The following is a 27,139-nucleotide window of genomic DNA, read 5'->3' as shown; positions in this document are numbered from 1 at the left end:
TAGGTACTGTGACGACCCGGGAATTTCCGACTAAATTTAAACTTAATCTTTATATGATTTTGACATGATAAGCAAAGTCTGTAATGCTGATGTTTCAAAAACTTTGACCTGTGTTCATATATTCACTTGACCTTTGACTATTCCCGACTATTCACGAACAACTAAATTGTTAATAGATATATATAAATTTATATGAAATATTATTTGAAATAATATATGATTTATTTGTTGGAAATAAAAATATAAAATAATATCAGTATATTTAATATTATTAATTTAATATATTATATATAGATATGCACATAATTAAATATATATTGTATATATATATATATATATATTATAAAAAGAAATATTATATATCGTAATTGTTATAATCAATGTCGAATAATAATAATAACATATAATAATTATTATTTAAAAAGTATATATATAAATAAAGTATATAGAATATACATTTTGTGATTTCGAAGTTATTTAATAAACGACATTAACGCTCAATTATCATGCGATAGATAGTAAAAGAGTTAAAAAGAAACTTATATGATTTTAAATTAAACGGTGATCTGAAAATGAGTTTTATAAATTATAGGCTTAGTAAAAATGTATTTAGGAGCTATTTATTAAATTTTAAAACTTTTTATATTTTACTTGGGGTTGGGAGTGTATACTTAATGTAATTTTTATTTGATAGTTAATGACTGAATTTTATACCATAATGACTAAAATAAATAAATATAATTACTTTAAAATTTTAAGAATTTTTTGAAGACTTTTTAATCATCACTAATTAGTAATGGAGCACGAAATATCTGTACGGGTAAAAATAGTCGGTAAGAAGACTACAAGAAGTGGCAGCTGGATTCTTATTTGTACAACTGTAAATTTTAATTATATATAATACTTCTGTTCTTTTCCTCTATGTTTTAAAATTGCGAAATCAACAAACACAAACATCCAAATGATGAGGAACAATTCAGTGAGTGGATGCAACTTTTGAGGTCATCATATATTCAATCAATTGAAGACTTGTTGGAAATCATCATTTTTTTATTTCATTCTCATTATCATATTACAAATCCAATACTTATTCGCTTTCTCTCAAAACCATTCCTGTTTCTATATTTTTCTTGAACCTTAAGAAAAACCACACAAACACTACTTGTTTCTTCTTTGGGTTGATTCAAGTCACGTAAACAACCATCAACAAGAATCATCATACAACCACCATCGGTATCCTCCATCATCACCATATCTCTCTCCATCTATCTCTCTCTCCCTCACTATCCTAATTCTTCATGAACTTAAAAACCATTATAACCATTAACCCGATTAAAATGTTTTTCTGTTTTGTATTAGAACCATCACTGTTTAAAACCATTAAACTCACCCAAGATCATCAACCATAATCATCGAACAAAACCATCACCATAAACTAAACGAGCTACTACGTATCTCTGATTACTATTCCTATGGTTGTGATAATCAAGCCCAAAACTACCAACACCTACATGATATTCACTGCTTCTCGATTTGACCTGTTCTATTCTAGTTAAATACAACTTCTCTCTAGCTGATCTGCTAATCGTTTCTATTTAATGTACGAGCAACACCCATAATCGAAGTAATAACCTGCAACTCCTTATGTTTTCTACTCGGCCAATATGAAACCCGAACGCCACCATCTTCAACAAATTATCATCGAACAACACACCTACAATCACTACTGTTGCTATCCGATTCGTTTACTGGTCTACTGATTTCCCTCTCATTTACTGCAACTGAACACCATCACCACCACTTGCCACCACAACCGCTAAAGATCAACCTGATGTATGATACTTTCGTTGCTGTTCAAAGTCGGTTAACACCTTATATCATTAAACGTTTCTGCTCGAGCTATAGAGAAACCAAACATCACGTTTCTTTTTTTTCTGTGGAGCAGGTAACGAATTTAAAAGAGTTTTAATATACTCACCTTTTAAGTCTTTGTCAAATTGGACATTAGTGGCATTATATATAATGTGTGGGACAGTTTGAAAGTTTATGGACGACACATGAGAATCGAATTGGAATTATTTATATTAAATGAATTTTCTTTTTGCTAGTGGGTTGTAAAGGGTTGGTATGATTGGAACCAAAAAGACATTGAAACTATATATAGACAATGATGAACACGAAAAAGTGATGAACATAATGATTGAAAGGATTAGGTGGATAATAGAAAGATGATGATATCGATATGTCTATGATTAAGATTTTATGTGATCGTGATGATGTAAATGGCGATGATGAAATCGAATTATGTTAACGTTGACTGGGAGATGAGGTTAGGGTTAATAGGATCGTATTTTTCTTCATATAATCGATCGACTTATCAGATACAAAGTTAACAGGCTTAAGCTTTTACCAAATGGACCTAATATTAATAAGTTTATTGGACCAAGATCAGTTTAAGTTTTCTGATGGGCTGATATTCAATTACGTGATCTGTTGGGCAAAATCCCTTTTAGTATTGTTGGGCTGTTATGATCCTAGTTTATTGGGCCGAAGATTTGCTTCTTATTGGGCCAAAAGAGTTAGAGAATGATGTTTAGTATGATGAGATTAGTGTAAGGATGATGGCATACAGTCCATATACGATATATAAATATAAATACGAAATATTTCAAGTAAATAATAATGGTTCAATGGTTTGGAGTGTGGGTGTTGGAACGAGAGGTCGTGGGTTCGAGCCCTGTCATGGGCAATTATTTTTTGAAAAAGCTTTAGAAAATGGGTATACACTTTTATATTTCATTTTCATTATTATTATTGTTATTATTATTGTTACTAGTGTTATAGTTATTAGTATTATTAATATGATTAAAATCGATACAAGTATTATTATTATTATGATTATGACTATTATTATTAGTGTTATTATGAAAATAACACAAGTTATTATTATTTTCATTAATATTAGCATTAGTACCATTTTTAGTATTATTAGTATTATTATTATTAACAAAAATATTATTAATATGAATATCATTAGTAGTAATGTTATTATCAGTATAATTAAATACAACTTTTTATATATATCAAACATTATTATCTATGTAAAATTATACTTAAAAGTACATTACATATATGTGTAAATTAATTAGTTAACAACCTTTACATAAATATCCATATATAATAAATTAAGTATTTTTAATATATATATATATATATATATATATATATATATATATATATATATATATATATATATATATTAAAAATACTTAATATATATATATATATATATATTAAAAATACTTAATATATATATATATGTATATATATATATATATATATATATATATATATATATATATATATATATATATATATATATATATATATATATATAACTAAATAGATAATAATCATTATCAAATATATATACAAATTAATTACATAAAGTTATAATTATTCGATTACGAGTATATGTTTTAATATATATACGAATGATATAGGTTCGTGAATCGAAGGCCAACCCTACATTTGTTCAATATCGTTATATGTATTTTTACTACAAAATACAGTATGGTGAGTTCATTTGATTCCCTTTTACTCTTTACATTTTTGGGACTGAGAATACATGCGCTGTTTTTACAACTGCTTTATTAAATGCTTTTGAAATATATCTTGAACTGCGAATACATGAAATGCTTTTATAAATGTTTGACGAGATAGACACAAGCAAAACATTCCTCGAATGAATTATTATGCAGACAGAAGTTCTGCGGATTATTATTGAATTATGTGGACATGATAATTGCCACCATTGAATTATGTAGACATGATAATTGCCACCATTGAATTATGTGGACATGATAATTGCCACCATTGAATTATGTGGACATGATAATTGCCACCAGTTGATATGAATGTTATGTATCGAGAGAATGATTTTATACACAGGTTATGTGTATGTTATTTTTGTGCACAAGATATGTGTACGGTTACTAAGATTTATGAAAAATGGTTGCGTACACGAGAAAGGTGTACTGTATTTAAAAGATATCGCATGTACATTACAGGTGGGTGTAGGATTCGGGCCCATTTGTACCATGCAGCATTTAAATCTTGTGGTCTATCAAAATGATGAATTTTATTATTTTATGATAAACTTATGAACTCACCAACCTTTTGGTTGACACTTGAAAGCATGTTTATTCTCAGGTATGAAAGAAATTTTTCGCTGTGCATTTGCTCATATTACATGGAGTCGTTCAAGGCATATAGAGGTCAGAACCTCGCAATGGGACCAACTGTTGAAGATTTCGTCTAGATGGATTAGGACGGGTCCTTTCAGTTGAAGGGTAGTGCAGATAGCTGGTCGCGGAACTCTGCAGGAAATATTTGTTGCAGGAAGGCAGATTGCTCTGCGGCGTTCTCGACGGAGGACTGGGTGAGTTGGCTCAAGTTGGCCAGGCGGAAGCTGCCGCGAGGTGGAGTCGGTACAGAATCGGAATCAAGATGAATCACCTTGTCTTTTTATGTGGCGGTGGAGTGTGGTGTATCTCCTCAACATGCTCTGCATAGGGGTAACACGTTAACGCTTAAAAATTAAGTGCGGTATTTATACAAACGAGGTGACGCTTACCAGTAATGGGGGGATGTAGGTCTGCGGATGTTGGATCAACGGGAACAAAGTTGTCGTTCCGCATGTCCTCCACCTGTTCGGGAGTAAGTTTCTTCTTTTTCTGCTTGGCTTGGGTGGTGTCGGCAGCCTTGCGTTTGTTGCCCGAGGTGGCAGGTGCTGGCCCCTCATTCTCGCCAGTCTTTTCCTGCTCAAGCAGCTCATTGACATTTTGTTTGCGGAAAGAAATGGTCGCGATGTCCTCCGCAGTGAGCACCTTCTTCATCTTCATCTCTGCAAACATATACGCAATATCAGAACCTGTACGAATGCGCTAGTGGTTTTATATATTTATATACATTTGTGCTAATCCTACCCTTGCCATTCGGTGCGACAATGGCCGTATGCAGATTCTCCCAAGGCCAGTGCGCGGATATGTTTCCTAACTGCAACATCACATTCCCATATGAGCGGTGCACGAGTTGTGCGTTAGCACACTCCGCTAGCAGCTTCGTTTCTTCATCATCAAGAGCGGGGATATTATTCACATCCTTGGCCACGCTTTCGCAGCAGATAAGTGTTTGCGGAAAGTTGGCCCCAACTACAGTTTGGTCAATGAAAAAGAAAGCTTCTTTCCATTGGCCCGCGTTTGATTTGGGGGTTTTGGTGAAGTTTTGGCAAGCGAAGAAAGTGAACCAAGACTTGTGATGATTCGCTAAGCGGTATAGGTGACAGAACACCTTCACTAAGGGAACCTTATTGAGTGCAGCGCACCACATCTCAAACAGCACAATTTTTCCTATCGTGTAAGGGTGTAATTGCCCTAATCCTATGCCGAAGTGATCTAAGACACCTAAAAAGAAGTCGAAAGGAGGCACCCTAAAATTACCATGCTTAAACGCATGCTCGTATATGGCTACCTTCTTCTCCGGCGGTTTGTGGACACGCTGAGTAGACAAGGGTGGCACCGGATTGTACTGTGCTAGGGGTGGGTACTGTTTAACTAAGGAATCGATATGCTTCTGCTCTATAATAGACACTACGCTATCTACATAAGTCTCGTTAGCTTTAGTCATTTTCTGTAGAATGAATGAAGAATGACTAACCTTTCGAAGTTGGCCGGAATATTCGGGATTTGATCGAAAACGAAATCGGCAGTGTATTGAAGAAGCAAATGGTAGAAAAGTAGAAATGAGGGTGAAGTGCCGTCTATTTATAGTGAAGAAGGCTTGGGGTGAAACGGTCTCATCCTGGCTGTACACGTGTAACGCAATCAACGGATAACATTTTCTTTACGCGCGTGGATGACAATATGGTATGATTAACTAGGGGCGCGTGGTCTTACGCGCGACTGTCAACTGCCACTTTCTGTCTTGTCAGCCGAATGGGTTTCTGCGACAGTGACAGGCATTTAATGACATCGAGGCGCACGCGGAAAATTCAATGCTAGACGTTTTCTTGTCTTTTCCTTTTTCGCTTAATAGTTTGATATTATATGTTTTGCGTTATATAACATCAAACTGGGGGGACATAATGATACCGCAGACCGCAGGCACAATGAGGCATGCGTGCGTGTTAACTCGCATACGGCATGCGGTATGCAGATTAGTATCAAATGCCTTTGTTCCCTGTGCAGCGATTACTTGGTTATCAAGTTAATATCTTTTCCATAATTATATCCGAGATTCGGGGGAGTTAGTTATGGAAAGGATTGCAACAATCGTAGTCGGTTCTAGAATTAGGGTTTGCCTATATATACCAACCCTAATTATCATTCTAGGGGTATCGTCACATTACGTAACTACCATCTGCCACACGCCTTACGTAATTAAGCATCATTCTTCGTCTCTTCAAGGTTAACAGGTTAGTTCTTCATTAAGCTAGCACCTACAACCTTATTTGGGGCCTTCTGATCAGCGATCACTGTCGAAGGTGGACTTAATCACTTGGCCACCCCGCTGACATCATCATGTCAGCCAGGGTTATTCACGGTAGCCGGACCGGAGAGCCTTGTTCTAAGATCCTTAAACCCCCACTAACGCATTGAGCAGGCATGTTAAACCCAATGGTAAAAATATGCATGATCATTAACTAATGTTAAGTATAATTTATAAGATTCTTACTTAGTTTATCACGTGATTTGAGTTATCACAGTTGATAATCTTATGTGGCGTTCTTCTTAAATTATTTTCTAAAAATTCCATTCCCATGTGGCATAATATAATTTAAACAAATTACAATTAAAATATTTAAATAAATATATATTATATATTTAAGTTATAAATAACTATCCATATAGAGATAACAATGGTTCGGATATGGATCACGTGAATCCATATCCATATTCATATTCATTTAACTTTTTATACCCATATCCATATCTATATCTATATCAATATCAATATCCATGTCCATTTAAATATAATAAATTCATCCATATTTATATCCGTCAAACTAAGCAAGTTAATCTATACCATATGGATATTCAATATTAATTAAAATATTCATATTATGAAATGAAATCATCAAAGTTTTTAATTTAAAACTCTAAACTAACATATGGTAGTGATAAATCCAACGAGAATATTGATAAATTCACTCATTATGTGCATTGACAGATTGTACTATACAAACAAGCAATGAATAATACAAGTGGATTTATCAAAATCCTTTTTGAATTTATCACGAACCAATAACTAATCATCAACTTATATTTTTCAATGTCCTGCATCACACGGGCTAAAAACTTAGTTTATATTATAAACCTAAATAATATACAATACGTACAAACACGATAGGCCATCAATGCTTTCAGTGACTATGAGCCCGAAACACTTTGTCTTACAATGACCATACACTATGCACACTCTCACAAAACAGAAATTACACGAATACAAGAGCCATTCTTCACACAAATTATTGTAGCGACGCTATCTGATATGATCTCTTATTTCGTTTTGGTTGTTTCTTTGTATCTCTCAATTTGATGGACACTTTCATTTTGATATAAGTGTCGCGATTTTACAAAGTTTTTGTTATTTTGAAAAAAAAAATAGCATCATTTTTTTAAAGGCGTAATAAAAAGGTATCATTGAATAAACATTATCTATATATTCATTTAGAATTAATGAATTGACACTGTTCATTTGTCAATTTTGACTATTCAAACACCCATTTGTTCGAGTTGTTAAATACATAAGTTCCCGAAAATTGCATAAATTTAATGAATGCTTGGATGGTTCATTGTTAGAATCCACTTTTTACATCTACCAGTCCCAGGTTCGAATCCTTGGGCTATGTTTCTGAAAAAACTTATGTCACTTATCAAATTATTAGGCAAATGGTAATTGGTCATAGCGTAGCGGGCTGGCCCAATTACTTGTTTTTAAAAAACAATAATACTGTGTTTTCAAATTTAGTAGACCACAAGATCCGGATCAGCCCGCACGATGCGACGGGGCCTTTCCAGTTGCATACTCATATTTAACGTAGCATTATGTGTTTACAGAATAAAAAATGCGTTGCTTGTAACATCCCGCCTTTTTCCGTTATACTATTTTAAACTTCGTTATATGTTTATAACATCTCCCGTTAATACACGTTTTAAATTATCTCGTTTAGGTAATTCACGCACCCGTTTCCAAAGTTGAGGGACTAAGTTTGACAAAGGAGCAAAGAGGTGACTAGGTCAAAGAGTCAACACTCTTCCTCCTCCATTCATTATTTCTTTTCTTTTTCCATTTTTCTCTAATACTTTCACAAATTCTCTCAAACACCATTTCAAAGATTCATCATCTAATCAAAATCTAGCAAGCTTCAATCTAAACTATTTACATATTTAGAATCCTTGCAACTTCCTCTTCGGTTCCATACCGATTACATCTCATTTGGGTAACTTTCTAAAATCACTAGATTTTGTGTTCTTGATGTTTTTAACTTATAAAGTTGTTAATTAGTGTCTATGGCTCAAGTCTAACATGAATATATGATTTATATGTTCGATTTCGTTATTTGAAGTAACTAGTTTGAATATGAACTTTGGTGTGTTTGATTCGATGATTTGGTTGTTTGAATGTTGTTAAATGTTATAAATGCATGTATTAAATGTGTTCCTAGTATCACTAGCTTCAATTTGATGAGTAGGTTGTTTTAGAAAACTTCATAAACATGATTAGTGATTTTGATGTTGTTGGTTAGGGTTTGATAGAATTTAATGTGAACATTTAATGCTTTGAATGACATGAAATGTTATTTGTAAGTGTTAGGTTGTATTGTATGCTTGATATCCTTCGAAACGGCATATCATTCATGTAAATTGGTTGCCGAATCATCAAATTTCATTTATGAACTTGAATGCATTTAATGAGGAGTTTTGAATGTGATTTTGGTTGTTGTAAAAGTAAATGTGATTGTTGAAATGTGTTTAGTTGTTTTCCTTGTCAAAATACCTTTCTGATGATACAAGATACATGTTTTGGTTGTTTGCGGGGCATAAATGGTGATTGTTTGAAGTTAGGTTCGTGCATAAAACTTAAAAACTGCCAGATTTCTCTGCACAGGTAATGGCGCGGCGCGCCATATACCCGCGCGGCGCGCCAAAGTGGTCTGTCCAACTTTGTCAATTTTCGAATAATGTTTGCTATGCTATGCACCTCCAATTCACATGTAACTTGTTCTAACATGCTCATATATGATTAAAAACCTCAGAAAGATAGTTCGGGACCCGACCCGAACGTGTTGACTTTTTCGTTGACTTTGACCGACCAAAGTTTGACTTTTTGTCAAACTTAACCAAATGATTATGCAACATTCCTAACTTGTTTCTATACTTGTATCTTGCATGAAACTTGACAAATTGATTCACATGCTACATAATCGAGTCGTAACGAGCCATAGGACTAATTGAACATCTTTGACCAATCGTGACTATCGTTATTGATACAACCTATTTGTTTAGGTCAAGACTAGCATTATTCTTTGCACACGTTACTTGTCGAAGTACTTATTTACTCTTGCGCTCAAGGTGAGATCATAGTCCCACTTTTACTCTTTTGAACTTATATTTGGGATGAGAAAACATAAACGTTTCTTCTTAACTAAGTGAACACAAGTACAGGAAAACAAACATTCTACATACGAGTTTAGAACGAAAGCCTCAATTCGATTATCATTAGTTACACTTGCAGGGTGTAAGTGTAGGCGTGAACTTATGTTGTATGGCCATATGGGTTTGACAAACCCTCATCTTGTACGGTTCGCTACCGTCTACGGATGAAATATATTTTCGAGAAACGGTGTTGTTCTAGCACTATTAATGGGGTTCAACGGACGGAAATGTTAAGCCTTGATAATTGGGTGCTCGTGAATATTAACTTTTAGAATGTATTACTATTTATCATTGATGTAAATCTTGTGGTTCGACTTACTTTTACTCACTTACTTACTCAAACCTATGATTTTCACCAACATTTTTCGTTGACAGATTTCTATGTTATTCTCAGGTCCTTGAACATTAGGTGATACATGCTTCCGCACTTTCTTTTTGATACTTGCTTTGGATGTCGAGTATACTTGCATATCGTGGAGCGTCCTTTGACTACTTTAAACTGTGTCGCACGTGTTTCATTTGTACTTTAAACATCGTTATGTACTAGATATGGAAACTACTTTTGTAAACTTTGAAACATCCACACTTATGAAATGAATGCGACATATTTTCGGTCAAACTTTGTCTTAAAGACTTATGACCATGTAATGGGGCCTACGTAGATGGCGCCGTCAAACATGATTTGGTCGGGTTGCTACAGATGGTATCAGAGCATTGGTTGTAGGGATTTAGAGTTCATTGGTGTCAACCCCGAGTCATAGGGTACATTAGTGAATCTAGACTTCAACCGGCATATAGACTCGAAGTAGGAATTACTTGACTACTTGTGCATTTATACTCGAACTCTTCTATCATATCTAACTCATATTCGATCTTGATCTTACGTTGATAAATTTTATTGACGCGCCACCTTGACTATATGAAGTAATGTCGAATGCACATATGAATTAGGGTAATATAATTTCCGGGATTATATTATGGTGACTCATATGAACATTCCGACATTTTAACATAAAGAATTTAAGGCGAGTCAAGGATAATTTTCTCTCTGTCTTTATTCCATATCACGGTTAGTATTATTTAGAATACTAACCAACGGTATTCTTTTGTTTTTGAAGGAACAATGCCTCCTCGTCGTGTGCCACGCCATGAGACTCCCGAACAAGCTCTACAACGAATGATAGCCACCGCCGTAGAGGCGGCCATGGCCGATCACTCCACCAACAACAATAACAATAACAACAACAACAACCAAGGAGCCGGTAACTCTAGCGAAGGGTGCTCCTACAAGGCTTTTATGGGGTGCAAACCTCACACTTATGATGGAACCGGGGGACCGGTTACTCTTACTCGATGGTTCGAACAAACGGAGGCCGTCTTTAGCATAAGCGGTTGTCGGGACCAAGACAAGTTCAAATACTCCTCTCACACTTTCGCCGGTGTCGCCCTCACATGGTGGAACACCTATATACAATCGGTGGGTACCGATGAAGCTCATGCCCTCTCTTGGGCCGATTTAAGGGAAAAGATGATTGTTGAATATTTCCCTCGCGAAGAAACCCGAAAGCTCGAACAAGAGCTAAGAACTTTGAAGGCGATTTGAAACGATCTCAAGGCCTACAACCAATGCTTCGTCGAACTATCCTTGATGTGTCCTAATCTCGTGAACCCCGAATCTCAAAGGGTTGAACTCTATATGGACGGTCTTCCAAAGAGCATCAAACAAGGTGTGATGTCCTCCAAACCCGTTAATCACCAAGCCGCTTTGAACATGGCCCGCCAATTGATTGAAACGGTTGATGAAATCGTAGTGCCGGCTCCTAAGGCCGAAGACAAATTTGGTGGCAACAAAAGGAAATGGGAAGCCACTCTATCAAGCAACTACAACAACAACACCTTCACCAAAAAGCCTTTCACCAATGACGGCAAGAAAGGTTATGCCGGAACTCAACCTTTTTGCAACAAATGTCACAAGCACCACTCGGGTGAATGCGGCAAGCTAATTTGCCACCGGTGCCAAGGAGTTGGTCATAAGGCCAACAATTGCACAAGCGCCGCCCCCATCGCTCGAAAAGGGCCCAATCCTCCAAAAACGGTCACTTGTTACGAATGTGGCCAAACGGGCCATTATAGAAATGCATGCCCGAAGAAGAAAGATAACCCCAATACGCGCGGCCGAGCTTTCAACATCAACACCGAGGAAGCCCGAGATGACAATGAATTAGTCACGGGTACGTTTCTTCTCGACAACACTTATGTTACTTGTTTATTCGATTCGGGTGCCGATAAATGCTTTGTATCCAAGACTTTGATTCATTCTTTTAGCACTCCACCACTCCCACTAGATATCACTTATACCATTGAAGTGGCCAACGGGAAACTATTAAGTGCCGACACATATTACCGGGGGTGCACATTAAACATTTTGGGTAATGAGTTTGAAATTGACTTGATACCCATGGAACTAGGAAGCTTTGATGTAATAATCGGTATGAATTGGTTAGCCAAAACGAAATCTCACATCCTTTGTGATCTTAACGCAATCCGAATTCCTATCGAGAATGGTGAACCTTTGATTGTTTATGGTGAAAAGAGTTGCACTGGACTCAACCTCGTTTCGTGCATTAAAGTTAGAAAACTACTCTGTAAGGGTTGCTTTGCGATCCTTGCTCACGTTAAGAAAGTCGAATCCGATGAGAAGCACATCGATGATGTGTCAATTGTTAGTGAATTTTCCGATGTATTTCCCGACGAATTGCCGGGTCTTCCACCTCATCTACCGGTTGAATTCCAAATCGATCTTATTCCGGGAGCCGCACCCGTAGCTCGTGCACCATATAGACTTGCTCCATCCGAAATGCAAGAATTGCAAAGTCAAATCCAAGAACTACTTGATCGTGGTTTGATCCAACCTAGCCATTCACCTTGGGGCGCTCCGATTTTGTTTGTTAAAAAGAAAGACGGATCCCTACGAATGTGCATTGATTATCGTGAACTAAACAAATTGACGGTTAAGAACCGATATCCTCTTCCTCGCATCGATGACCTCTTTGATCAACTACAAGGGTCTTGTGTATATTCGAAAATCGATCTCCGTTCGGGTTATCATCAATTAAGGGTTAAGGGGGAAGATGTCTCCAAAATCGCTTTCCGGACTCGTTATGGTAGTTATGAATTTCTCGTAATGCCTTTTGGTCTCACTAACGCACCGGCGGTGTTCATGGATCTTATGAACCGCGTGTGCAAACCGTATCTTGACAAATTCGTTATCGTGTTCATCGATGATATTTTGGTCTACTCAAAAAGCGAAGAAGAACACGAGAAACACCTCCGACTTGTGCTTGAACTTTTAAGACAAGAACAACTCTATGCCAAATTCTCCAAGTGTGAATTTTGATTGAAGGAAGTTCAATTTCTTGGTCATGTTGTAAGTGATCAAGGTATTAAAGTCGATCCATCAAAAATCGAAGCCATTAGTAAATGGGAGACTCCTACTACTCCTACTCACATTCGTCAATTCTTGGGTCTCGCCGGATACTATCGTAGATTCATCAAAGATTTCTCTTTGGTCGCTCGTCCTCTAACCGCGTTAACTCATAAGGGAAGAAAATTCGTTTGGGCAACCGAACAAGAATCTGCATTTCAAATTTTGAAAACGAAGCTAACCACCGCTCCTATCTTGTCACTTCCCGAAGGCAACGATGATTTTGTTGTGTATTGCGACGCCTCGAAACATGGTTTTGGGTGTGTGTTGATGCAACAAACGAAAGTCATTTCTTATTCTTCTCGACAACTCAAAATTCATGAACAAAACTACACGACACATGATCTCGAACTCGGGGCCGTTGTCTTTGCACTAAAAATGTGGAGACACTATTTTTATGGAACCAAGAGTACTATCTTTACAGATCACAAAAGTCTCCAACACATCTTCGATCAAAAGCAACTAAACATGTGATAACGAAGGTGGATTGAAACCTTAAACGATTACGATTGCGAGCTTTGTTACCATCCCGGAAAGGCAAATGTAGTAGCCGATGCCTTAAGTCGAAAAGAAAGAGCGGTGCCTCTTCGTGTACGAGCTTTAAACATTACCATTCACACAAACCTTAATAGCCAAATTCGGGTAGCCCAAGATGAGGCTCTCAAGGATGAAAACGTTTCACACGAGCTCTTGAACATTCTCGTCTCTCGGTTCGAAACTAAGGAAACCGGACTCCGATATTTCGGTGGAAGGATTTGGGTGCCTAATTATGGGGACCTACGAAGTCTTATTTTAGATGAAGCCCATAAGTCACGATACTCGATTTATCCCGGTGCCAATAAGATGTACCACGACCTTAAAGAACAATATTGGTGGCCGAACATCAAAAGGGACGTAGCTACTTATGTTTTCAAGTGTTTGACATGTTCCAAAGACAAAGCCGAACACCAAAGACCGTCCGGATTACTTCAACAACCCGAAATCCCGCAATGGAAGTGGGAAAGGATAACGATGGATTTTATCACCAAACTACCAAAAACGTCGGGCGGCAATGATACCATTTGGGTTATTGTTGACCGTCTCACCAAATCCGCACACTTCCTCGCTATGAAAGAAACAGACAAAATGGAGAAACTTGCACAACTTTACATCAAGGAGATCGTAGCCCGACACGGTGTACCTTTATCGATTATCTCTGACCGAGATGGCCGTTTTGTTTCTAGATTTTGGCGTACCTTGCAAGAAGCGTTGGGAACGCGTTTAGACATGAGCACCGCATATCATCCTCAAACCGATGGACAAAGCGAACGTACAATTCAAACCTTAGAGGACATGTTACGAGCTTGCGTGGTTGATTTTGGAAAAGCTTGGGACAAGCACTTACCTCCCGCCGAGTTCTCTTACAACAATAGTTATCACGCGAGTATTAAAGCCGCACCTTTTGAAGCGCTATATGGTCGAAAATGTCGTTCACCTCTTTGTTGGGCCGAGGTAGGCGACGTGCAAATCACCGGACCCGAACTCATTTACGAAACCACCGAGAAGATCGTTCAAATCCGAGATAGGCTTCGGACGGCCCGGAGTCGTCAAAAGTGCTATACCGATAAAAGACGCAACGACCTTGAATTTCAAGTCGGTGACCGAGTGATGTTAAAAGTTGCACCTTGGAAGGGTGTAATCCGTTTTGGGAAACGCGGGAAGCTAAATCCGCGGTATATTGGTCCTTTCGAAATCTTGGAGCGTATTGGAACCGTTGCTTATCGTTTAGATCTTCCGCCTTAATTGAACTCTGTTCATCCTACCTTCCACGTATCTAACTTGAAAAAGTGTCTTGCCGAACCCGATATCGTCATCCCTCTCGAAGAACTTACTATTGACGACAAGCTTCATTTTGTGGAAGAACCGTTAGAAATTGTGGACACCTCCGTCAAGACATTGAAACAAAGCCGAATCCCGATTATCAAGGTTCGTTGGAATGCTAAAAGAGGACCCAAGTTTACTTGGGAAAGGCAAGATCAGATGCAAAAGAAATACCCTCACTTGTTCCCGGTTCCGGAAACACAAGATTCCGAGGAAGAAACCACGACTACTACGCCTACTTAAATTTCGGGACGAAATTTCTTTTAAGGAGTAGGTAATATAACATCCCGCCTTTTTCCGTTATACTATTTTAAACTCCGTTATATGTTTATAACATCTCCCGTTAATACGCGTTTTAAATTATCTCGTTTAGGTAATTCACTCACCCATTTCCAAAGTTGAGGGACTAAGTTTGACAAAGGAGCAAAGAGGTGACTAGGTCAAAGAGTCAACACTCTTCCTCCTCCATTCATTATTTCTTTTCTTTTTCCATTTTTCTCTAATACTTTCACAAATTCTCTCAAACACCATTTCAAAGATTCATCATCTAATCAAAATCTAGCAAGCTTCAATCTAAACTATTTACATATTTGGAATCCTTGCAACTTCCTCTTCGGTTCCATACCGATTACATCTCATTTGGGTAACTTTCTAAAATCACTAGATTTTGTGTTCTTGATGTTTTTAACTTATAAAGTTGTTAATTAGTGTCTATGGCTCAAGTATAACATGAATATATGATTTATATGTTCGATTTCGTTATTTGAAGTAACTAGTTTGAATATGAACTTTGGTGTGTTTGATTTGATGATTTGGTTGTTTGAATGTTGTTAAATGTTATAAATGCATGTATTAAATGTGTTCCTAGTATCACTAGCTTCAATTTGATGAGTAGGTTGTTTTAGAAAACTTCATAAACATGATTAGTGATTTTGATGTTGTTGGTTAGGGTTTGATAGAATTTAATGTGAACATTTAATGCTTTGAATGACATGAAATGTTATTTGTAAGTGTTAGGTTGTATTGTATGCTTGATCACCTTCGAAACGGCATATCATTCATGTAAACTGGTTGCCGAATCATCAAATTTCATTTATGAACTTGAATGCATTTAATGAGGAGTTTTGAATGTGATTTTGGTTGTTGTAAAAGTAAATGTGATTGTTGAAATGTGTTTAGTTGTTTTCCTTGTCAAAATACCTTTCCGATGATACAAGATACATGTTTTGGTTGTTTGCGGGGCATAAATGGTGATTGTTTGAAGTTAGGTTCGTGCATAAAACTTAAAAACTGCCAGATTTCTCTGCACAGGTAATGGCGCGGCGCGCCATATACCCGCGCGGCGCGCCAAAGTGGTCTGTCCAACTTTGTCAATTTTTGAATAATGTTTGCTATGCTATGCACCTCCGATTCACATGTAACTTGTTCTAACATGCTCATATATGATTAAAAACCTCAGAAAGATAGTTCGGGACCCGACCCGAACGTGTTGACTTTTTCGTTGACTTTGACCGACCAAAGTTTGACTTTTTGTCAAACTTAACCAAATGATTATGCAACATTCCTAACTTGTTTCTATACTTGTATCTTGCATGAAACTTGACAAATTGATTCACATGCTACATAATCGAGTCGTAACGAGCCATAGGACTAATTGAACATCTTTGACCAATCGTGACTATCGTTATTGATACAACCTATTTGTTTAGGTCAAGACTAGCATTATTCTTTGCACACGTTACTTGTCGAAGTACTTATTTACTCTTGCACTCAAGGTGAGATCATAGTCCCACTTTTACTCTTTTGAACTTATATTTGGGATGAGAAAACATAAACGTTTCTTCTTAACTAAGTGAACACAAGTACAGGAAAACAAACATTCTACATACGAGTTTAGAACGAAAGCCTCAATTCGATTATCATTAGTTACACTTGCAGGGTGTAAGTGTAGGCGTGAACTTATGTTGTATGGCCATATGGGTTTGACAAACCCTCATCTTGGACGGTTCGTTACCGTCTACGGATGAAATATATTTTCGAGAAACAGTGTTGTTCTAGCACTATTAATGGGGTTCAACGGACGGAAATGTTAAGCCTTGATAATTGGGTGCTTGTGAATATTAACTTTTAGAATGTATTACTATTTATCATTGATGTAAATCTTGTGGTTCGACTTACTTTTACTCACTTACTTACTCAAACCTATGATTTTCACCAACGTTTTTCGTTGACAGATTTCTATGTTTTTATCAGGTCCTTGAACATTAGGTGATACATGCTTCCGCACTTTCTTTTTGATACTTGCTTTGGATGTCGAGTATACTTGCATATCGTGGAGTGTCCTTTGACTACTTTAAACTGTGTCGCACGTGTTTCATTTGTACTTTAAACATCGTTATGTACTAGATATGGAAACTACTTTTGTAAACTTTGAAACATCCACACTTATGAAATGAATGTGACATATTTTCGGTCAAACTTTGTCTTAAAGACTTATGACCATGTAATGGGGCCTACGTAGATGGCGCCGTCAAACATGATTTGGTCGGGTCGCTAAATTGCTGTGGGTGTGTTATGTATGAAAGATAGCCCGAAATATTTAGTGTTTTTTAAAAAAGGTCTGTTTCCTGTATAGCCAGTTGCGTTGTGTTCGTAAAATTATTTCGAGTTAAACGGTCATGGCAGGATATGAATTTATTTAACTTTTTATCGTGTAACTTTTTATTTCGTATAGCTAGTTGCGTTCTGTCGTGTAACTTAACTTTTTATCGTTTTAATTTATTTAACAACTACTTAAGTATTATATTTGATATCTTTAAAATATAGAACGAAACCAATGCCGCTAACAACGCACATGCTATAAGGATTCAAACCAAAACTCCCAAGTCGGATATGAAAATAAACAGATGTATGCATATAAATCTAGGTTACATCCCTCTACTTCCAATTAGTTTTAAAGTACTAAAAGACTTTTAGGCTTATATTTTAGGACATGCTGTTTGGGATATCGATCTTATCAGTGGTATCAGAGACTATAGCCTAGACGTGATGGACAACACAGTGGGCACACCCCTGAGCGCACAACGACGTGGTGCACCTCTCGGTCACTCAAAACGATGAGTGAACCTAGCTATCTTTCGATGGGAGACCTAAGAGAGGGACTTAAATTTGAGGGGATGTTTGTAAGGGTGAAAATCAACGTCCCACATCAGATATAGGAAAAAATAAATGTATACATATAAGTCACATGCAACCTCCCTCTACCAAAAGAGACATTTTAGGTTTATATTGTAACAAATAATTGTTTGGGGTGTTGATTTTATCATATGTCATTGTAATCATTTTTCTGCAACAACGTGTGAATGCTTTAGTGCTCGTTTTAAATCAATTTTAACATAATCTCATAATCATATACAGTACTTATGTTCTGTTAAACACAAATAGCTATGAAAATTTTATTCACTACTAAACATAACATGTACTTTTACTCCGTCTTTGGTTATCTAGAGAAGATAATCTATCTATTCTATCTAATAAATGGGAGTTTTAGGTGAGGTCATGATATGCTTCTATAAGTTGTAATATTTGCTATAAGTGATGTACCATTCCAATTTGATGATGTCATAATTTTCTAATTTATATTTTTATATATTTGGCAACCCTCTACAATGTTCAACACCTTAAGGCTACACAACTTTTTATATAGTTATTAAAAAAAAAAATCAATATCTTTGAATATATTTTTACTACAACACGACACTAATACTATAAACATTTTATAATAAATTAAAAGAGTATATATTATGAATATTTAAATTCAATTAACTAAACCAAATACGAAGTAATAAATATTTATTAACGGGTCAATAACGTTTATATTATAATGTAGATTTTTTTTCGCCAAACCCTGAATTCACGGGTCAATGAACTATAGTTGATTTTAATTTTTCTGATATATATATATATATATATATATATATATATATATATATATATATATATATGTATGTATGTATATATCGATAAAGAAAAATTAGAGTGAAAGACTGAAGTGACAAACTCGTAAAAATGTCATTGACAGTGATGACATCAGCAACCTTCAATCCTCTCTCTTATACCCATCATACCCTTTCCCCAATTTCCAGCAATTTCCCAGTAATTACTCTAATTAATTTCCAATTATGTGCTGTCAATCGGCAATTTTTGATTCATGTATGAAATGGGTGTTATTGTCTTTGCAGGTATTCAATTCCCCTTTGCGCTATAAAACTTCAAGGATTCTAGCTTTTATTCCACATGCTGTTACCTCACAAGACCAAGGTATTCTGAAATTTAGGATTAATTGGCAATGTTGTTTATATGTGTTAGTGTTAGAATACTTGTGTAGTTTGATTTTGTACCAATTAGTGATTAGAATTAGTAAAAATCATCCTTTTTGTCATTTTGATGTGGTAAATTAACAGCTTACTTTCTCAAATGTTACATATTGGTCGCCCTTGAATGTGAAAAATGTACACTTTTTACCAAGATTAATGACTGAATTGATACATATAGATAGTTGGATAATACATTGCTGTTAGATGGCATTACCCCTTCTTTTGTGTTTCTCTTTATTCAGTACGTAAAATTTAAACTGGTTATCAATGATAGTGTTATCTGAAACTATATTGCTGCTGTTTTTTTTTTTTTTTTTTTTTTTTTTTTTGGAAAAGAAAGACTTTTATTAATGAGATGAGTACAAACAAGAGCAAAGGCATTGCCTAAGCTACCTAAACTCGAACAATACAGACCCCGAATAGACAGATGACACAAAACAAAATTGAGACCACGAAGAGATGAGATGCAAAGGTTGCAACTCAGGATATACACATTCAGGAATAACTAAATATGAACTTGGATTATGAAGCCACGTATGCCACTCGATCTTTTTTCCTCTCGACCTATTAGAAATCCATTTGAACGACTTGATTTGTATCTCATTTCATTTAGAGCAACCGGGGCGTTCCAATTTTTGCCTTGAAACACCTTATTATTTTGGTTTTTCCATATGAGATACGCACATGCCCACTCGGTAGCTTGCCAAACTTTCTTTCCATAACTCGTCATCGAACTAGTACCGTTTCCATGGAATATTTCTTGTAAACTGAAGGATGTAAAAGATCCTAGATTCCACCACTTAAAAACTCGATCCCAAACTTCCAAGGCGGGTCGACAAAAAATAAGTTTATGGTCAACAGATTCCATATCATCATCACAAAGCACACAACGCACACTATGGAGATCCACGCCTCTTTTGTCAAGTTCGAGTCTTACAGGTAGTCTCTCTTTTTTTGCTCGCCACACGAAGATCTCTTTTTTTTTTTTTTTTTTTGGTACGAGGTTGTTCTGAACAGTGCGTTGGTTCAAAGTATTAGAGCCCAGAATTTGTTTATCGATTTCCAAAGTTAAAATCTTCACCTTGAATACACCGTCTGTAGCCATGGACCATCGCCATTTGTCACTTAACCTGCGATCACAACTAACAGCATGTTCAGGTCTTCAAACTCGCCATATGCTCGACCAGTTGGGTGTCTTCTCCAGTTCCAAACCGTGCCATCTTCAATCAATATGTCTTTAACCGTGATCTCTGTTGATTGCTCGAGTCTATATAGCCTCGGAAATACGTTGCATAGTTTGTATTGCCCGATCCAATGTTCACGCCAAAAAGATGTAGAGCCACCATCACCAATTATATTGTTGAAAGAGCCTTTGAAGTGATCTTGTAAGTCTTCAATTGCGTTTCCTGCTAAGACAATATTACGCCAAACACCTAGTGACGGAAAGTGAGAATTATCACTTCCGGGCAATATGCCACCACAAGAACCATAAATACTACGATTAACTTTGGTCCAAAGTGAGAATTAGACTATATTGCTGTTGTTTGCCGTATACTTAATTTGTTTTATCGACTTAATTATGAACAGGATTTTTGGATCCTGAACTACATTCTGTACTTCAGTTGGCTACAGGCTCTGAACTATATGAAGTGGAAAGAATTCTTTTTGGAACAAGGTGTGATCTTTTCACCTGTTATATGTTCGAATCTGATTATATTATAGTCTAATTATACAATTAATCATAAATTCTATACGGTGATATCTATATATCTTTCTATGATTCTAATACTGATGATAAAATCCTTTTTCACTCCAGTTATTTTAGTCCATTGTTGAAGTCCATATCAAAACCACTCAGTATTGATTATGTCATGATTGAGGAAGACCCCGAAGAGAGAGACTATTTTATTAGTATTTTGGAATCAAGGTTCTTCTTTCTTGCTGCTGATGCTCGATCTTCTTTGAGGTTCATAAATAACTTTATTCACGTCTTAGACTCATATTAATGGATATTATGTAATTTGGTAATGGAATTAAGAACAAGATGTAAATATATTTTGTTCATGCACTTCGGGAGTGGTTTGGATGTGCGTTTCCAAATGATTATTTTGTCTTCAATAACCATGATTAGATAATGTGATTAATATCTACCATACCTTAAACGCGCATCCAAACACGCCAAGAATGTTAATGTTTTGAGTATGTTATGATATATATCCTCTAATTAATTAAATCCATTAAATTGGAACAGGGGCTGGCGACCAACATATAGGAATGTCCTGCTTGGCGTGAGAAAAGAATTAAAAATACCATGTTCAGCGAACCTATCAACTGAAGATTTGGAAGTAGAGATTTTTCTTCATTTGTTGCAGGAATATTCAAGGTATGGTAGATTTTTAAAAAACTAAAGCCTTTCGAAATGCTTTTTAAAGAATCAAGATATTGCAAGTACACGTACTAATTTTGTAAAGTGGTATAACAGGATGAGCAACAAGACATCTTTTGTATCATACGTGTAATTTACAGTTAAAACTACTCCTTGATGATTGTTTTGGTGCAGTAATGGGAAATTGAAAAGGGTTTTATTTATTTATATATTTATTTATAAATGATAACGTATAATTGGTTTAAATTAGTTGTATAATTCATGTCATGTGTTTGAAATCCCTCTTGGTCCATGGTTGGTCTCAAAATTCATCTTTTATGCCTCAGTTTCAAAATTTGCAAAATTTTCCTATTTTATTCATTTATTGTAAATTGCCTGAAGTACAAGCGTAGACGAGAATTTCAATACTTTGGGTTAGGTAATATTTAGGGACCGTGGGAAATACAGTAGTATATCTATGAATGACGCCGCTTTTCTAAACAATATCTATGAATAACTCGATGTACGTGAGTAAATTCATCCTGAAATATTTTTGTGATTCTCTCCATGTGTTTGTAGTAGTATTAACTAGAAAAAATTCGACCGCGCGTTGCTGCGGTTGTGTTCGACGCGCGGTCGAATTTGGATATACGTTGTTTGGTACCTAATATATCTAGTAGGTTGGGTTGTTTGTTGGACGTGTATGTATATGTATGTAAAGCTTTTTTAACGATGTCCGTTTCGCGTATAGTTAGTCGCGTTGTGTTCGTAAAATTATTTCGAGTTGAACGGTGATCTCGGAAAAATTTAACTCGCACTGAGCGAGAATATAGGGCCCGTTATTTAGTGTTTTTTAACGATGTCCGTTTCGCGTGTAGTTAGTCCCGTTGGGTTCTTGAGATTTTTTAGAGTTGAACGGTGTTCTCGGAAAAATTTAACTCGTACCGAGCGGAAAGATATGCCTCTCTGAAAAACCGGGTGGAGTTTATTAATTAAAATATGAATTTTACATTTTGTATCCCTGTTTTGGGGGGTGAATTTGCATGTTGTTAAAACTTGGGGGGGTAAAATTTATTTTTTCCATTTGTGTTTTTTTTTGTCGTCTGTATTTGGGAATTGGCCCAAAACGGCCAAAATCATGGCAGCTGTTAGTATATATGTAAATGTATGCGAGTATTTAGTGTCTTTCATCAAACATCATACACAACCAGTTAAAATTGTTTGCAGTGAAGGTTTAGGAAGCTTTAATAATGCATCTGATAGTGAGAGTAGTTTAGAAGTTGGCCTAAGTTCGTGGAAAGTGCAAGCTTCTACTGCTTTAGGACGCGGTGCTGACGAGTTCATTAAAACGATTCTCAAGGTCTTATAGTAATTACTTCACATTTTCTTCTTCTTAAGATTATGTTTGCTTAATAATGTTGGATTATGTCCAATGTCAATTCAAGATTATGTTTTGACCAAGAATTTTATAACATAGGTTAATTGGTGATAATTGTCTTGTAGGGTGGAGGACTGCTTACGGTGGGAAGGCTATATAAACTGGTAAGGATTAACGATAAATACTTATTGATTATCGATAAATAAATAAGTTGAAGAAATGAGCAAAATTTGTTTCGGTGATAGATATCGTGTAAATTATCTGGTAAGGTGTTCAGGGAAGCAGCCAACTATCAAATAAAAAAGGAGGTTCTCAAGGAGGTAAAAACTTGATTGAATTTTTGTCAAAACTATACTTTTCTTTATGCATTTTTTAAATTAACTTTTTATTTAATGAAGAATGTCAATCTTCAAAAAAGATGGTTTAGTTTAGTCTCATAAGAGATCGAAGCATTTAAATTGTTACTTTGACATGAAATTATTATTATGACATATGAATGCCCATAACTAATTTTATGAACTTGCTATTCCATTAAGTGTAGAGACTTTCCCTTTTAACTAGTATGGATGTAGAAAAATGTTATTTACAATTCTTGCTAAACGTAGTTACTAAATTATGCTCTTTTTTATTAATTCCTCTGTCACCTGGCTCAGTGTTACTACAAACAAATAGTTCATTGTTGTGTTTGATTGTTATAAATCCCAAAAGTTATAAAATTTTCTGTACATAGCATATGTATCACTTTTTTTTTTATGTCTTGATTGTTTTCAGGGTGGACGCTTGGCAGCTATCAACTTGGAGTCTAGAGCAGCTTTACTTGCAGCAAAACAGGCAAGTGAATACCGTAAATTAAACTTCGAGTAGAAATTTTCTTGATTTGGCTCATACTTTTGCGTGCATTCACTTTTTCTTTTTAAATTTCTGGCATCTTATTTGGAAACATCCAGTTCTAATTAAATTACCAGTGTCTTTCTATGTTAATATAAATAAATTTGTACCATTGTTGCTTGCAGATGGTTGCACATACTTGCAAGTTGCAACTCTTCTTTTCTAGAGACAGCCTTTTTGTTATTAATATGATATTGCTAGTGGCAGGTGATTGTTATAATTTATCGATTAACAAATATTTACTAATGATTATCTTCATGGTCATCGTGAACAGGGGCTAGCAGGTGCTGCATCCCGATATCTTGGTGTTAGGAGCATAATGGTGTTACTTGGTCCAATGTATGTGCTTTTCTCGTTTACACTATTCGTCTATTTGGCTTTAGCCTATATTTCACGTGGTTTATGAATTATAGTTTATTGAAATTGAAATAGGCTATGGGGAACATTTCTAGCAGACATTGTTATTCAAATGCTTGGTACTGACTATGCGAGAATCTTGCGTGCAATTTATGCATTTGCGCAGGTACACCCTTTTCAATATACTACGGAGTATTATCTTAAAATAAAAGGAGAACCTTTTTCACATATGGTTAATTATTACATTGATTGAGGGTTAACAACATTAAAAAAGTCGATTTTTGATGTTATTTTGTCACTCTTTCTGTGCTCCAGATCAGAATCTCACGAACATACAAGTTACCATCTGATAGCAGCTGAGATTAGCTCCTTTTTATCGTGTTGTCTTGTGTCATTATTTGTACATATATATTTGTAGTTTGAGATGTAGTAATATACACACGTGTTATACAGTTGACCCATCATCATCAATATAATTATGTTTACGAGTTCATTTGACAATCATTTTGTATTCGTCACAAAATGTTTTTTCGATTTTCTGGACTCAATAATATTTAGGAAGCATGCTACTTTACTCGGCATTTTATGGATAAATACTTAAATCTTTGTTGGTGTTTCATCGAGCAACTACAAAACTCTAGTGGCGGATTCTGGGATTGGTGGTCACACTGATGTTACCGGTAAAACCCCCAAAAAATTTCTAGTAGACGACTTATTTCAATGGTGTCACACAAAAAAAAATTACACTATCCACAGTTATCACTTTTTAAAATTCCAAAAAAAATCACTACATCACATATTTCAATAGTTTCCCGTGCAACCACTGATCACATACCGACAAAACCTATTGTTTTAGGGTATAAATTGTTCCCATTTTGTTAAAAACCAAAAAAAAAAAAAAAAAAAAAAAATCCCATTTCACAAAGCAAAAGGCAAAACTGTTGTATAAATAGGAACACAATAAGAAGCATTATCATTACAAATGTTGTACATGAGAAACGATTAGATTGCACTCACATGCTAAATCTTAGTGAGGAAGATCAATCCAATGCAGTTCGAGTTCAATTTCACCACACTCAACGTTCCGCAATTTAAGAAGCATATTTTGAACGACGTTACCATCTTGCCAAATTATACAACTTTCTTCGGACAAACAATTTGAACCAGAAGGCTTAATCCTCTTTAGAGTAGTACCGTTTGGTACAGAGTCAGGTTCTAGATTCATCTTTTGTGTCTCGAGAAATGGTTTGATGTCAAATTCCGCATCTCCCATTTCATCATCCCTAGTAAACGTGTCATGATCGTACACCAACTGTAATAACCATATGAATCAAGAGATGTTAAACGTGTGACGATACTAAAAATTTAATAGTAATAGAAATAGGAATAGTAATAGTGTTTATTATCAAAGTATGAGTGTTAGTAATACATACCAATTCAACTGGCTTATCTGGATTTTCGATTGAAAGAGTTAAATCTTCATTCCACACAGGGTTGAGGTTTCTATCAATTATGTGAGTTTTTAGTCTCTATATTAAATAAAAAACAAAATTAGTTAAGTTAGTTATGTGGAACAACATACATACAGACATACAGGTTCTAATCTATCATATCTAATGATTATATAAGGCGCATATTCAAAATATCAAGATCCATAACTTATAACAAATATATGGGATTTTCTATATATGTACGCATTTCTATTGAAAGTGTTTAAAATATGAAACAGATCAAAGGTGAAATATTAACCTGTTCGCCTAGGATGACAATGCAATAAGGATCGCTAGAACGAAAATCACGAATTGCAAGATTTATACCTCTTTTAATTCTAATTCTAAGAAGACCTAACAGATTATCCATTACACAACAAGATCTCCAAAACTTGGTTTTGAAATCTCTCTCTCCTAAAACAGCCCATACGCTTGATTATCCAAAACTTCAAAACAAAAATAAAACAGGTGACAAATTATGAGAAACACATACAAATATATTGATATTGGAATGAAATGAAATGGAGGGATTGTTTAATCTCTGGGAATTTTTTTTTTTTTGGAGGATTAGGAGGATATGCGTTTGGTTTTCTTTTCTTTTCTTCTTTTTTTTTTTTTTAAAAAAAAGCGAGGTAGTTTTGTTTAACACACGTGTGGTTGTTTGTTACCACCAATTCTCATTCCTTTACTCATTGCATATGTATAATATATAGGGTGACGATATGTACACAATCTATTTTTTTTATATACACAACTATCATGTTTTACAGTGTTGTACAGTATAACACTGTAATGCATAATGATTGTGTACACAACAAAAATAGTTTATGTACATATCACTACCCTAATATATATATGTAAGTCTTATACATATCATTGCTAATATTATTTCATCTTTTAAAAACTTGCGTACACTTACGAATTCACGAAATTAATAATTAAAATTGGCAATTTATATGATGGTCTGGTGGCGGTCTAGTTATCCAGTGGTGGTCCGGTGGTCATGTGGAGATCCAGTGGTAGTCTGGCATTCAGGTCGTGATCCGATGGTGGTATAGTGATCTGGTTGTCCGGTGGTGGTGATTGAGAACTAATTGGGTTTGTTTTAAATCAGCAATTGAGATTCAAATAAACAAATCAATAGTTAATATGAGGATCAAGACAATTATGACATCATTACTAAAGCGGTTAAGTAGTTATGCTAATCGAAGGGTACTTTTAA

General features: G+C 35.5%; 2 protein-coding genes across 3 annotated transcripts; one reads left to right on the top strand and one right to left on the bottom strand.

Annotated features, from left to right (window-relative positions):
- The first annotated feature begins 19,104 nt into the window (after positions 1-19,104).
- LOC139857640 (uncharacterized) lies at positions 19,105-24,932 on the top strand. Of its 2 annotated transcripts, none has more exons than XM_071846468.1 (12): positions 19,105-19,218; positions 19,305-19,383; positions 21,027-21,114; positions 21,256-21,366; positions 21,691-21,822; positions 23,032-23,164; positions 23,308-23,346; positions 23,428-23,502; positions 23,954-24,013; positions 24,345-24,409; positions 24,503-24,593; positions 24,743-24,932. In XM_071846468.1, the coding sequence occupies exons 1-12, from the start codon at positions 19,132-19,134 to the stop codon at positions 24,785-24,787; spliced, it is 1,005 nt and encodes a 334-aa protein (XP_071702569.1). In that variant the 5' UTR covers positions 19,105-19,131; the 3' UTR covers positions 24,788-24,932. The 2 variants fall into 2 exon arrangements, with proteins under 2 accessions (XP_071702569.1, XP_071702561.1); XM_071846460.1 differs by having other exon boundaries at positions 21,256-21,405.
- Positions 24,933-25,344: 412 nt separating this feature from the next.
- On the bottom strand, positions 25,345-26,511 carry LOC139857655 (protein C2-DOMAIN ABA-RELATED 7-like). The gene is made up of 3 exons (XM_071846478.1): positions 26,177-26,511; positions 25,861-25,956; positions 25,345-25,739 (listed from the first exon to the last, which is right to left on the bottom strand). Exons 1-3 carry the CDS (start codon positions 26,285-26,287, stop codon positions 25,455-25,457), a joined length of 492 nt encoding a protein of 163 aa, XP_071702579.1. The 5' UTR covers positions 26,288-26,511; the 3' UTR covers positions 25,345-25,454.
- Between the last annotated feature and the right edge of the window lie 628 nt (positions 26,512-27,139).

This window comes from Rutidosis leptorrhynchoides, chromosome 1 (assembly GCF_046630445.1).
Source record: "Rutidosis leptorrhynchoides isolate AG116_Rl617_1_P2 chromosome 1, CSIRO_AGI_Rlap_v1, whole genome shotgun sequence".
In the NCBI taxonomy this organism is placed as follows: Eukaryota; Viridiplantae; Streptophyta; class Magnoliopsida; order Asterales; family Asteraceae; genus Rutidosis; species Rutidosis leptorrhynchoides.
This window is presented reverse-complemented; position numbering and strand designations above follow the sequence as displayed.

Excerpts from the sequence above, each read along its gene's own strand:
- LOC139857655 (XM_071846478.1), bottom strand. The coding sequence starts at position 26,287 with ATGGATAATCTGTTAGGTCTTCTTAGAATTAGAATTAAAAGAGGTATA. Across the intron at positions 25,957-26,176 it reads TTGTCATCCTAGGCGAACAG|AGACTAAAAACTCACATAAT; the intron begins GTTAATATTTCA and ends TATTTAATATAG. Across the intron at positions 25,740-25,860 it reads CAGATAAGCCAGTTGAATTG|TTGGTGTACGATCATGACAC; the intron begins GTATGTATTACT and ends TGGTTATTACAG.
- LOC139857640 (XM_071846460.1), top strand. The coding sequence starts at position 19,132 with ATGTCATTGACAGTGATGACATCAGCAACCTTCAATCCTCTCTCTTAT. Across the intron at positions 24,014-24,344 it reads CTTTACTTGCAGCAAAACAG|GGGCTAGCAGGTGCTGCATC; the intron begins GCAAGTGAATAC and ends CATCGTGAACAG. Across the intron at positions 24,410-24,502 it reads ATGGTGTTACTTGGTCCAAT|GCTATGGGGAACATTTCTAG; the intron begins GTATGTGCTTTT and ends AAATTGAAATAG.